The sequence below is a fragment of the Netta rufina genome, assembly GCF_964035555.1.
Source record: "Netta rufina genome assembly, chromosome: 1".
Lineage (NCBI taxonomy): Eukaryota > Metazoa > Chordata > Aves > Anseriformes > Anatidae > Netta > Netta rufina.
The window spans coordinates 199,496,503-199,510,342 of NC_140123.1; the positions used below are offsets into that span (position 1 = coordinate 199,496,503).

The following is a 13,840-nucleotide window of genomic DNA, read 5'->3' on the forward strand; positions in this document are numbered from 1 at the left end:
ACGAAGCCCTTCGGAGGGAAGGGAGCGGATTGTGTTGCCTGATAGCTGATAGCTTCAGATGAGCGTGAGACGAAGAATAACTCAGTGCAGACAGCCAAGATGGGCCCTGTGGGTCTGAAAGCACTGGGAAACTGCTGCAGCTCTCTGGTCTGATGGAAGCAAACTGCAGAAGCCCGGAGCTCTTTGGTGCTATAATGCATTTGAGAAGTGGAGACTCCATCCTGCATCAGTAGGGATGAGTTGCCTCCAGGTGCGGAGATAACTGAAGTGTGTTTCACTCCTCTTGGTGGAGAACCTGGCAGGGAAGCAAGCCCCTGTGGTCACCCTGTGTCACCCAGGCTTGGTGGCACAGCTTTGCAGGGTGGGAGCAGCTCACTCACCTCTGCATTTACATGGAAACAACTGAGATCCTCTATATGGCAGTGCAAACCAAGAAGGATGGCCCCCTGGCTTATGGGATAGTGTGCTAGGAGGCACAGGTCTGCAGCAGAAGTCTTGGATGACCTTCCTAGAGTAATATCTGCAAATCTCCCATATCTCCACGTCAGTAAAACATCGTGACTGGTGAGCAATGAGAGATTTGGGCAAACAAGGACACCAGTACCCTAATTGACTTGCCAGATGTGGCTTGCAGAGCACGAGGGCTGGCATACTGCTGCCTGCCTTCATGGAGACAGCAATTTGATTTTCTTTTGTACCAATTTCTATGGCACTTGCAGGAATGACGTGCGTCAGAGACAGTTTCTCTCCAGTCGAATTTGCCTGAAACTTTGAATTGGGTTCCAAAATGATGGTGGGGGAGGGGAGGAGCATGCAGGTGGGAGATGGAAACTGCGTTGACATTAGCATTACATGAAGCCTAATATTTTAAGAAATAAAGCCCAAATTCTGCTTGTTTAGAGGTGTGACGCAAGAGCTGGTGCACTGCAGAGCAGAGGATGCTTTTGAGCCCTACAAAACAGTACTCCTATAGATCTGGCAGGGCGCTCCAAATGCTCCAGCTCTGCTGAATCCCCAGATACTCTGCCACGTCGATGTGACAGTGGTGGCCTTCCCACGGGGGTGCTGCTTATTTTTCCTAAAAGCTTTAAGAAATCCGCCTTCTATCTAATATTTAAACCAGGTGCTAATTTGTCTGGGCATCTTAACCGGTACATTTCCCCAGTTTGTTGTCCCCGGGCTCCAGCTCTGCAGCATGCAACCCTGAGAGGGGAGGGAAAGGGAGGAAGGTAGGAGGGTGCCTGGCTGCCGTCTCCATGCGGTGCCAGCAGCCTGATCAAAACGCTGACAGAACAGGCTGTGTAATTACATGTTTCTAGGAAGTGTGCTAGCTCCAGGGGGAGCTGAGTCTGGAAAGGAGGAGGAGGAGGAGGAAGAGACTTTTTTTTTTTTTTGGGTGGTAAGGTGAAAGGGGTCAGTGCATAACGTGGCTCTCGCTGCAATATGCTCAAGGTAATCGCTGCTGTCGAGTGAACGCCAGGTGCTCCCCGGGTCGGGCTCCTCTTGCTCGTGTCTGTATTATGCAGGCATCTGCTTTCACAAGCGGGCGAAGCAGGGCTTGGCAAGAAGAGAGAAGAGGTTTGCCCCTGTTGGAAGCGGTACGTTGCAATATTTGACATTGCTTTTGCGCTAGCACTGCCAGGGCAGAGAGGAAGATGCAGGGGCACGGCAGGCTTATTCGACTTAAGCGTTTATGTAGGTGGAGGAAGGAGAGTGGCAATTAAAAACAGTTAATTACGGTGTGCTGGGGCAGGGGGAGGATGGCATGGACCTAACCTGTCATGTAGGTGTTTGATGTGTCCTCTGTTGCTGCTGCTCGCTGTGGCGGGCGTGCATCCGAGCTTTAAATATCCTGCAGCTCCCGATATCTCGTTTCTCCAGCAGGCTCTGCATTTCATTTTCCTCCTCTCTCCAGTGTAAAATTTGGCCTAGCTTAAGCCTCTTTCCCTGGCTGAGAAGGTTATTCCCTTCCCTCCTCTCCTCCCCACCCCCTTCATCCATCCTCCCCTCCTCTCGCGAACGCTCTCCGACCCCGATTTGGGGTTTCTCTCCCTGCAGCCAGCCGTGGGCTCTGTGGATGCCGTGCCGTGTCGGAGGGCCGAGGGCTGAGCACGTCGCAGGGAGGATTTGTACGTAGGAAGAGAGGCGATGGCCGTGCAGCGTGCTCCCGAGGCTGCTCTGAGCCTGCTGATGGTGAGTGCCTGCTGAAATCCGCTCGGGAAGGAGGGGGGGCGAGGGATGCTGCGCCGCACAGATTCAGGGCACAAAATCCACGGAAGGGTTTTGCCTGAGCCACCTCTTGGCTTTTACAGGTCCTGGGGAACTTTGTGAGGGACTCAGGTGGAAGCACTCATCCCTTGATGGGTTTTAATGCGTCCTGACCAAGGCACTCGTGGCAGGTGTTTGAAGTCTCCTTTCTGACACAGCTGGCGCTCACATTCGGGGTTTATCCTGAGCTGTAGATATTTCATTTTGCTCCTCATATCAGTGAATTCTCAAATCCTGCTTCTCTCCCCTCCTTCTGCCCTTGCTGACTGTGCAGCCACTTACCCGCAGAGCCAGAGACCTTGATTTCTGTCTGACGGGCGTGTTACTGGCTGCAGCCAGGTGCTTTTGGTGCTGTGTCACTTGGGGACCGGTCCTCTGATGCAGTGAATCGCCATTCGGCTTGCTGCAGACCGTGTCAGCCCTGCTGCTGACTGCAGACTGCAGTAATGACCAGCATTTACCTGAGGTATTTGCTACAACGTGTTGAGCTACTGACCTACTTCTCAAACTTCTGCATATTTATAATATTCCAAAGAAGATTATTTAGCATAACACGTGGCTGAGTCCAGAAACATGTCCCTGTCCTGCTGCAATTAAAATAAAACCTTTTGGTGCGGGTATTAGAGAGTTATTTAGCTTTACTGATTTATTTTTTTTTTAACTCTTGTTGCCATTTTCTATACAGCAGCATCAAGGGACAGTTTTAGTGTAATATCTCTGCTGGATGCTTTTCTGCCTAAATGTCACCGTAATGTTTCTGCTGGAGAGCTGTTACAAGCAAAGAGCATGTGTGTGTGCATGGATGCATATATATTTATTCTCTCTCTATATAATTATTATCACTGATCTCTTTTTCGATTGCACTAGGAAATGGTCCCTAGCACTCAGAGACATGATGAGTTTTGCAAGGGCATGCTGCAGGATAATAGCTTTATGGTGCCCGGGGCTGGTGACAAAGGTCAAGTTGAGAAAAGCAAATTTTATGTCCATTACTCGAAATGCTAAACATGCTATTAAACCTCTGCATGGCTTGTTTTATACTTGCCAGGGACTAACCTGCTGTACAAGTTCATTTTATTTCCTCCTGCTTACCTCTGGCCTTCCCGGCATTTTAAATAACCTCTTTCTTTTTCTCTTTTAAAGATAAATTGATGGGTGCCAGCCACCCCTTGCCATTCTTTGGGCTGTATATGTTTTTATTTTAATTATGCTTTTAATCTCAAGCTAAACCTCTCTTTCTCTCCATCCCCCACCTACGTATTCCTTGAGCTGACCCTGTCAAACTCTGGTACAGTGCCAAGCTGCCCCCAAAAAATTATTTTAAAATGTGATTTTCTGTGGTTGCATGGCATTGTCCCAGTTAGCATTTTGTGGTGTTTTGGGTCTTTCTGCAGCTCTGACCCACAGCCTGGACCCCTTGGGTCTCCTCATCTTGGGCATGGATCTGGACAGGGTTGTTGTGGCCTCCCAGACCCCTGCAGATGGGTTGGGTTAGAGGTTCTGGTTTCCCACCCCATGGATGGTTGGGGTGGAGGTGGTGAGGACGTAATTCTGGGGAGGGAGAGGGCTTGTGTAACTCCTTGGGCTCTGCTCCAGGATGGTCTGGTACTAGAAGCTTGGTATGGTTGCCAAAATGTGATTTGGTATATAAAATACTTCACTTTGCCAACCCCTCTTTTGCCTTAGAATTTTCTCGGGCCATGAATTAGTTTAGTTAACTATGGAAACCTCGTTCTTTCCCCTCTGCTCTGCCTTGACTTTGGTTGCATGCTTGAGCAGGCTCCCCTTGAATCAATAATAAATTCTTGCATAATTCATCCCATAGTGAGCAGCTATAATGGCATCTCTTCTAGAACTGCTGCTCTCCAGAGATTAAAGGATTAGATGTCTTCGGGAAGTCCACAGAAGTACCTTTTAATACTTTGATGGGCTTTCTCCATTGAGAGAACTCTTTTAGCATCGAGGAATATTTCAGTACAGCATTTCCCCTGCAGTAGCATGCAGAAGGTGCATCCGACCCTCTGCTTTTTATGAGATGTAATTGGCAGCAGCATTTGGCAGTGCTGCATCAGTCTTAAAATATCCTCTTCTCAATGGGATGCTGCAAAGCACTTCGCAGGTAAAGAGACTAAGTTACAGAGCCATTAATTGACTTTTTCCTGGAATTAGATGCGTTGAATTGAGTGACCTAAATTAGGAGTTTGCTCATCCAAAACTACATTTTGGTCAGTTAAGAGAGATGTGCATCTCCACGGCTTCCTTCCTATAGAAGGACCACCTATAGGACACAGCATGGAATCTAGCATCAGCATGTCCCAGCAGAGAGAGCTGCACAAGGAAGGGCACTGCTTTTCCAAGTCCCAGCCGTGCTGACAGCTCACAGCAGCTTGCCTGTGCCTGCTATGAGCTACCCAGCACATGCTGCTGAAGTGGCCTAAAGCAGCTCCCAGACCAGCTGCTCCTGTGTGCAGCCATAAGCACACTGCAGAATCTCATTAAACCCGTAGCCTTAAGTGGATGGCTCTGACTTTGGTTTAGTGATATAAATATTGAGGATCCAAAGGCCTTGATTAATCTGGATTGAATCTGTTTTGGCTTTGATCTTGTTTTCACCATTCAGATGATTCTTCTTTCTCTCTCTTTTATATTCTTTTATTTTATTTTTCTCCTAGGCCAGGAAAAGTCTCAATAAAGGAGAGTCTGATTCTTAAACATGTATTTTCCTAACATGTTGTTTTCATACAAAGACTGTAATTGGAAAATATAACCACATTTTGTCCTTTCTGGTGAATGACTTTTATTGCAAGTAACTCTAGATTGTGCCTGACCTTGCAGGACTCCTGCCTCTACCTTGCAGAGATTACAGGAGACGAGGGGCACAGTTTGGTTCATCACGGGGGAAATTGGGCTGAACTGTACCCAAAGTGGTTCTGCTCATAGCATTATCTAAAGAATAAAATGGGGCTTCCTCAGCTTCTGTGAACCAAGAGGAGGGAGTATCTAAGCATGCAATAGCGCCTACCATGCCTTGTTAGGCATGAAAACACCTGCTATGTTAAGATCATTAATGCTGATGGGAGCAAGTGCAGTACTACTAGGATTTTATGTCTATCTTATTAGTCTGTTGTAAAATTTTAACGCTGCAGACATATTGATTGTACAGATTTTAACAGCACAGTAAGTTATGATACTGGTGTCTCTCAAGACAACATTATCGCTTGTCATAAAAACAGATCTTAAGGATTTGACCATCTAACAACTGTGGGTTGTAACAGTAACACTAATTAAATGACAACAGAGGTTCAGATGAACAAGATATACAGCTTGGTGTATGCCAATTAGTCCAAAATGTTCTTAAAATGGTAGGTAAGAGCAGCATGGTTTTCTGTTTTCAGAAAAGTTAGCCCCAGCTAGTTTCTCTCACTCTCCCCATAAAAATCGAAGCTTTCCCATGTTTATAATCCAGCTTTGTCCTCTGGTCTGTATATATAATATTTTTCATTCAAGAAATAACAGCATACAATTTAGTAAACAGGTGCACTTAGTAAATGCTAACTGTCTTTGGAGGAACGTATTTCATTCCAGAGCACACTGTGATGCTTTCACACTCTAAACTATTATTTTGTGTCTGTATTACATTCAAAGCTGAGGCTGGAGCAAAGGTGAAAATGAGATATCCTAGGTGACCTAACCACGTTGAATTTGGTTACCTCTGTAGTTATAGGAGAAAAAGAGGCTGCCAACAGGGAATTCAGAGCATTATCTCAGGCCATAATATTCATAATGCCCATGATGAAGAATGAGAATCTGGTGGCCTGTGATGAGGGCTGACTGCCTCAGTTTCCTTATTTTCCTGTGTTGAAGGCTTTGCAATGTCTGTCTGAGGCAGAACCTGCAACAGGAGGCCATATGAAAATTACCCCACGTTAATTTAACATAACTAATTGGTGTCTGAGTGCCATCAACCGCCAAAAATCCCAGTTCAGTGCTGTGCTTCCAGTTCCCCTTTTAAAGGAGATTCGTATGGGTTATCCTTCCTCAAGCAAAGCTAAACTGGAGTCCTCAAAACAACATCAATGTCTTTAACCTGATTATTCTCCTGAAACATTACACCAATCCCTGTAGGATCTCCCTTAAAAATACTCATACATATTATCTGTAATGCTACTAAGTACCCTGCTCTGTTGAATTCTGAGGTGTTGGACTTGACAATGTTCTGGATATTTCATAAAATATTTCATGTTTGCTAAATACTTTTTTATGCATTAAGTCTGCTCTAGTGAAGGCAAAATGGGGAAACAAAGTAAGCAGAGCATAGAAGCTCTGTACATGTATTTTCTTAGACAGAGGACTGAACACTCTGCCCTCTACTCCCCCCCAAAACAAAACAAAACAAAAAAAAGCAATATATTTTCTTCCTCTCAAACCTCCACACAGATCCGCAGCAATGCAGCTGGGATGGGAGGATCAGATGAAAGCTTCGGAGAGCAGCAAGGTTTCAGTGGTGGAATGAAGTCATTTTTCTGCCTGCCTCACCTCAGCCTTAAATTATCTCTGCCTTTATGCAAAAGCTCTCGACCTCCAAACCTCCTGGCTCACCTACAGGCTGTGCTGCCCATAAGAGGCAAGCTGTGGCTGGCATGCTCCTTCCACTACACCAAATCCCACTCTTTTGTCACCCCTATGTGGGTTTGGGGACAGCACAGCTCCTTTTTGATGGCTGAGACCCTGAGGCCTGTCAGCTGGCAGTGGGAATGCTTGGCAGTGACTTACACCATCCCCGAGGGATCGGTCGCACAGCTGATGTCAGGCCCTCTTCAGCTTCACATCCAAAATGAGATCTTTTATTATGCATCCCTCTCTGTGCTCCTTTTGTAGGTATTTCTATCATGCAGGTGTGTGGGCTTCATCCTCAGCCTTTCCTGAAGGCCTGCAGCAGAGACAATGATGTGTGGTGGCACTTGGGGGAGGAACGGTGCCTTCAGATGTCCCTGCCTCCTCGTCTCATTCCTTGTTTCATCAAGACACTCATTTTCTAATAGGCTTCATGAGCAGTAAATAGCTGAGCTGTGCTGGTTGCTCTTTTGGAGGATGCAGCAATTCCTTCGTGGTGGCTGCTTGCTACCACAGACCAGGAATTTAGAGATTTCTTATTGATAAGTTATTCTGAGTTGCATCTGAACTTGCAGCACTGAATTGTACCTGAACTACAACACTGTGTGCCTTTGTAAACTCACAGCAACACTTCAAACACAGTGACTTCATTCAGCCGAATGAGATTAAACACCTCCCAGGATTGCTCTTGGCTTCCTTGTGGTGGTTGTCACCTTTTACCCGTTGTCGTGGTTCCGCTCGAGTGGGCAGCCGAGCTCCACCACAGCCGCTCTCTCACTCCCCCTCCTCAAAGAGGAATGGGGAGAAAATATGTGAAAAGGGCTCAAGGATTGAGATAAGGACGAGAAAATCACGCAATAATTATTGTAACGGGCAAAACAGACTCGGCATAAGGAGATAGTAAGATTTATTGCCTACAACTAACAAGCGAGAGAAGTGAGAAAACAAAGGAAAAAAAAACCAAAAGCACCTTCCCCCCATCCACCCTCTTCCACCTCCTCCCCCCGAGCGGCGCAGGGGAACGGGGGAATGGGGGTTATGGTCAGTCTACAGCGCTTCTTCTCTGCCGCTCCTTCTCGGTCACTCTCGTCCCCTGTGCTGTGGGGTCCCACCCACGGGATGCAGTCCTTGATGAACTGATCCGGCGTGGGCTTCCCACAGGCAGCAGCTCTTCCAGAACTGCTCCAGATATGGGACCGTACCACGGGGTCCATCCCTCAGGAGAAAACTGCTCCAACCTGGCTCCCCTACGGGCAGCAGCTCCTGCCAGATCACCTGCTCCTGCGTGGGCTCCTCTCCACGGGCTACAGGTCCGGCCCAGAATCTGCTCCGGCAGGGGTCTTCCACAGGCGGCAGCCTCCGTCGGTGCAGGGCCACCTGCTCCACCGTGGTCTCCTCCACGGGCTGCAGCGTGGAACCCTGCTCCACCGTGGTACTCCATGGGCTGCAGGGGGACATCCTGCTTCACCATGGTCCTCACCACAGGCCGCAGGGGACTTCTGCTCCGGCGCCTGAAGCACCTCTCCCCCTCCTTCTGCACTGACCTTGGTGACTGCAAGGCTGTTCCTCACTCCTCTCACTCTCCCGGCTGCTGTGTGGCGCAGCGTTTTTTCCCTGTCTTAAATATGCTCTCACAGAGGCGCAAAACAACATCGCTTATTGGCTCGGATCTGGAAAACAATGGGGCCCTTCCCAAACATGGGGCAGCTTCTAGATCTTTCTCACAGAAACCACCCCTATGGCTCCCTGCTACCAAAACCTTGCCACGTAAACCCACTACACCCGTCTGAGCTGAAGGACTACAAAATCATTATCCCTTCAATTCTGCTGTGCTGCATGCCAGAACTTTGCTTCTTCCTTGTTCCCCTGCACACAAGTTTTTTTTTAAATCTTGAAATCTTGTAGGAGAAGCAGACCATAATGCTTGCACATCTGAATTCTCCCGTTTATTACCACACTTTAAAACAAGAGTAAGAGGGATTACAGGTTTATTATCTTTTTTTTTTTTTTTTTCTTCTTTCTTCATTATAAATATTCCTGTGCCTTTTATTCCATCTGCTCATTCTGAATGTCTGAGAAAATTATCTTGTCAGAAATGCACAGCCATTGATTTTTATTATTATTATTTTTGTATCATGGTATAGAGCATGGCTATTTGTGGAAGTGAATTAGTGGGCATTTGAGTAAATGATCATTAAGTTTAATTAGAGCCTTTCTGCGGTTGGGGGAAAGTAATATATTAGGACATTGAATAGATCACTAAAGATGACAACTCCTTTTGTACATATATGAAAGAATAGCGTCACTACTTTTTTTTTTTAATAAAATGTAGTGGAAAAGTTGACTGATATCATCAAACCAAAATAAAATGTTAGAAATGCTGTAATTACCATAATTAATATGCAGGGCTATGAATAGCTACTCATACATAGGAAGGACTTGTAACGTTGGGCAATTGCAATTATTCAGTTCTTTGCCTTCTGGTTATGAATGTCATACTTCCGTAATTACCGAACTCTTAACTTCTCAGCGTGGCAAAGATCCAGCCCCCGCCAGGCTAATGTGGTTAGCACATCAGGGCTCAGAGACTTACACAAATCCCACATGGATCCTTCCCCAGTAAATCCCACAAAAATGCAAATTTTTGTGATTTGGCGCCTGTAGCTGTTGTGCTCAGGTGGCTGGTCACATATGTACTCATCAACTCCAACAACAACTGCAACAGCCACTTCTTTCCATGTGTCTTCCTGAAAGCAGAAGCCCCCAGATGGATATTGGGTGGGCAGGGGGACGGGACCAAGTTTTAGGCTCTCTCTATCCAGTGTGCTGTCCCCAGTTCTACATAACCCCTGTAATTACTGCCAGGGAATGGGTGTTTCCATTCTTGCCATCAATGGCAAACTTCAGGTAAATATCTCCTCAGTGCCCTTCAGGGAGTTATATCCATTTTGCCCCCCACATCCCTTAATTATCCCTTTTTTAAATACCAACAAGCAGAGAAACTTGCAGAAGGGGGTTGAAATCAGTCACTTCATAAAGCGGTTTTAATGGCGGTGAGTAACAAACTAACCCCAATCCACCATCACCTTCAAGTGGTATGAATTCTTTTGTTTAAACTAATTTCTGGCTTGGCCTGAAGGGACAAACCTATACACAAAATGTTAGTGGTTTATTACATCCTTCATGGAATTAAAGCTAGGAATCCCCAGATTAAAAACAGCATCTCCTACTGTTAGCCCTAGTGTCTGGATTTAGTTTTTTGAGACTCCAAAACACTAGTGATAATGCTAAAATTCCAACAACTAACCAGGAACAATGAGATTTGAAACTAAGATGCTTTGTTTTCAGGGCACGTTACTGAAATAATCAAATGTAATGAATGGAAGGAAGCCAGGAGAGCATAAAGCTGGGTGCAAACATTATCTACCCTGGCATTCTTTGTAAATCTGTTTCTGGTACAGATATATTTGTTCAACATGCAACTTGGTAAAAGCAGAATATCCCTTCCCTTACCTGCCCCCAGTGCCCACTGCCCACCCCTTGCCACTGAAGGGTTTTTCTCTGCAGTGAGTCCTCCTCAGGCCTCCCTTCTCTCTGCCCATTTACAGCCACCAGAGAGCTGAAAATTGTTTCTGGGTTTCTGGGGATGTTTTGCTAGTACGGAAGCAGAATGCACCCAGAGCCTTGCTCCACAATATTTTTCCATCTGTGGGCCAACTGTGATGATCCTTGTATTGCAAGGCACTCTGGTTTGGCTCCCTGTAATTTGTAATTTGGTTGAAGCTAATGGAGGAGTGTTGTAGAACATATGTCTGGCTTAATATAGGTTCTAGCTTTTTTTTTTTTTTCTCACTAATATGTTAAAGTAAAATCTGGGACAGCTTCACAGTAAATAAGATTGAGATGTTTTTCATTTTTGAATAATATGAGGCTAATTGAGCTGTAGTGGTCAGAGCACATTGTATTTCCTGGTAATTAATTGCTGGCTGTGATAGCTGACTGCATAAAACTATGCTTTGGTCCATTAACCCCAGGTCATTAGTACTCAAGGAAATGTCTAGTGAAGGTCATTATTACTGCTGTTATATAAGCTATTGAAATAGAAAAAAAAAGTTGGCGTGAGCTCTTCAAAAACCCATTTTCCCTATTCTGTTCCCTTTTCAGTGATCAGGGAGCCAAGACTGTTCTCAGTTGTTCTGCACTGACATTGATTTTTTTAGAAGAGTAGAGTTTGCCCACATTCTGAAAAACAGAGACCAAATGGCTGAAGTGTTTGAGAGGATGATCATCTAGCTTTGCAGGGCTAAAAATGCCAGCCTTTCCAGAGGATCAGCACAGGTTGTGTTCTTGCTGGTAGTCCCAGGGGATAAGGACTGAGCAAAAACCCCTCTTTCTTTTTTGTTTGTTTCTTTAACAGCAAGTCACGCACTCCAGGGAGCTTGTTGCTGCATGTCTGATCAGTGGTGTTTGTGCCTTGATATCTGAGGCTTGGTTTGATTTTTTTTCTTTCATTATTTACTTATTTATTTGCCTTCAAGTTCTTATTGATGGACCAAAATCAGTTTCCTTATAAAAACCAGCCTTCTAGTTATCCTACGGCCCACAGAAGGGCTTCTAACTTCCAGCTCAGGCAGGAGCTATGGGGAAATTTGCTTTTTACTGTCCCTCTTCCCGTGGCAGACTGCTGTGGGTGAAAACTACTTATTTTCCAGTTAAAGACAAAGAAACTGCTAATGAAGGAAAATAATAATAAAAAATATATTTTAGTTCCTTCCTTTAAAAAGACAATAGCACTAGCACTTACTACTTGCTTAGTATTTTAAATACAGGTTTATGCTGAATGCTGTTTTCTTTAATCATGTTTAAAGCAAGGGTGAGTATTTCACGCAAACCAACGTCCTTGAATCAGTATTCGAAAGCTTTCATGAGATTGCAAGGAACCACTTCAGCTCTAATTAAACAAAATTAGAGACAGCAGGAGATAGAGCACAAGAAAAATGATGGAGATGTTTTTTAACTTGCTAAAGTTCCTAGCAGTGTTCCCCCTCTTTGAAATTTTGTTTTGGAGTTAGGAGTGAAACAATTCCTTATGAAGAAACCTGTATTATACTTATCATTGCTATAGAAACTCTCTCTTTTTTTTTTTTTTTTTTTTTTTTTTCATTATCAGTACTGCAGTATTTAAGCAGAAGCTTATTGGTTCAGAGCCCTCTACTTCTGATGTATTGCTCCTCTTGAATTCTCTTCCTCCTCTGTATCTACCAGATACAGCCTCTTTGCTGTCCAGTGCCTTGCAAGAGGAAAAAAACAAACAAACAAACAAACAAACAAACAAAAACCTAAATGTGCTGTTTGCATTGGTTCCAACACAAATGATTTTCTATCATGGGAATATTCTCAGCCATTATTTCAACAGATTTACTTCTAGGCTTCTTTGGAGAGATAGTGCTTCCATCATTTTAGGGAGCTTCCCATTTTTTAAAGCATCATTTAAATTCAAGGAGTTAAAGAATCATCCAGTTTCTCTGGAAGCTTTGATTCACCGGCAGGAGTCAAGCCTTTGCTGTGAAGTCCAGAGGGTGTCTGCTGTCTTGGCCATGGATGCTATTTTGAATGTTTTGTTTTGTTGTGTTTATGTTTAGGGGTTTCCCTGAGATACCACTTCCAAATACAGGTTTCGGGCATTGCAATCGTACATTTCTCCCAACAAAATGTATCTGTGCTCACACTGCAGACAGAAAGTGTCTGTTGCAGCTAGCCCCAAATATATTTGGGGAGGAGAGGAGGAAATCAGTGCTATTCATTTGCGCAATGAAATGTAAACCAGTGCCAGAGGTTTACTGGACATTTTTAAGATTGCATGAGTGTGCAAACTAATGAGTGTGAATAGATGACAAAAACAAAACAAAACAAAATAAAATCCAAGCAACCAACCAAAAGCAAACAAACAAACAAAGAGAAGCACAGGAGTTCTGTATATAATGGGAGTAAAAAACAAATTCTCTTTGAACTCTGCATGATTGACTGTGTGTAATAAAGCAGGGGTAGCTTTATTGTCAAAGCGTGTACACACAGAATAATAAATTGTCATCTCTGAGTAAGAGAACAGTCAATTTTAATTTTTAATAATCTTTAATTAAGTAGGCATTCGCAACACTTTGGGTATTTGTTCATTAATACAACTGCCTCTGGCTAGCCAGAGTCATTCTTTCCATACATAGTCTCATGTCAATTGATTTCTCCATGGTCAATAGTTGTAGTATTGAGTCTCTTTAAGTTCCATAAAACTTGAACCATTGCAGAAAACTATTCCTGCCTGAAGAAGGAGGATTTGATCTTTGTTCTCTTACAATCAAGTGGGGAAGGGAGTGTAAATCCATATTATTCTACTTATCTCTGTGACATTTCTTCCAAATTCTGTGCTTAGACAATTTCACACTCTGAGCTGAGTGATGTGACCCATGCAGTTGCCCTATTGCTTTTCATCAATATGAGTCCTTACCTACATCAAGATAGCAGGATTTGCTGCCTGAGAGTTACAAATCTTGCAGATGATTAGTGGTTTACTGGTGGAATATTTATTTTCAAAAAGAAATGAATTCTTAGTGATGAGTCATTGCGTTGCATAGCCTGCCTTGATATTTTAGGTGTTAAAACCACTATTTCAATGAGGCTGGGTTGGGGAAAATTGTCCATAATGTTTCTGATGTACAATTAAAGTGCCATCTGCCTCTGCGATGCAGCAGATGTATAATTGATATTCACTGCTGATTTGCCACTTGATTTTTTGCAGACATTGAATGCTGTAATTGTTTATACAGTATGATCCTAAATACCCATGTGAGAATTTTCCTCCTCACGTGTTCCCTACCAGAAGTATAACTACCTCCCTAATACTCGGAAGGTGGATTCATTAAAAGATAATTTACATCTATCTAAACCAAAATCTTACAGGAGT

The 13,840-nt window shown here is 44.3% G+C and overlaps 1 protein-coding gene across 1 annotated transcript in view; it reads left to right on the top strand.

Annotated features, from left to right (window-relative positions):
* Positions 1 to 2,148: 2,148 nt before the first annotated feature.
* The window catches only part of FRMD4A (FERM domain containing 4A), a gene marked incomplete at both ends in the record, with an annotated part of 344,634 nt that continues 332,942 nt past the window's right edge, over positions 2,149 to 13,840 (top strand). The window contains one exon of the mRNA XM_084306545.1: positions 2,149 to 2,193. Coding sequence (XP_084162671.1) covers positions 2,149 to 2,193 — 45 coding nt within the window. The remainder of the gene's footprint in view (positions 2,194 to 13,840) is intronic.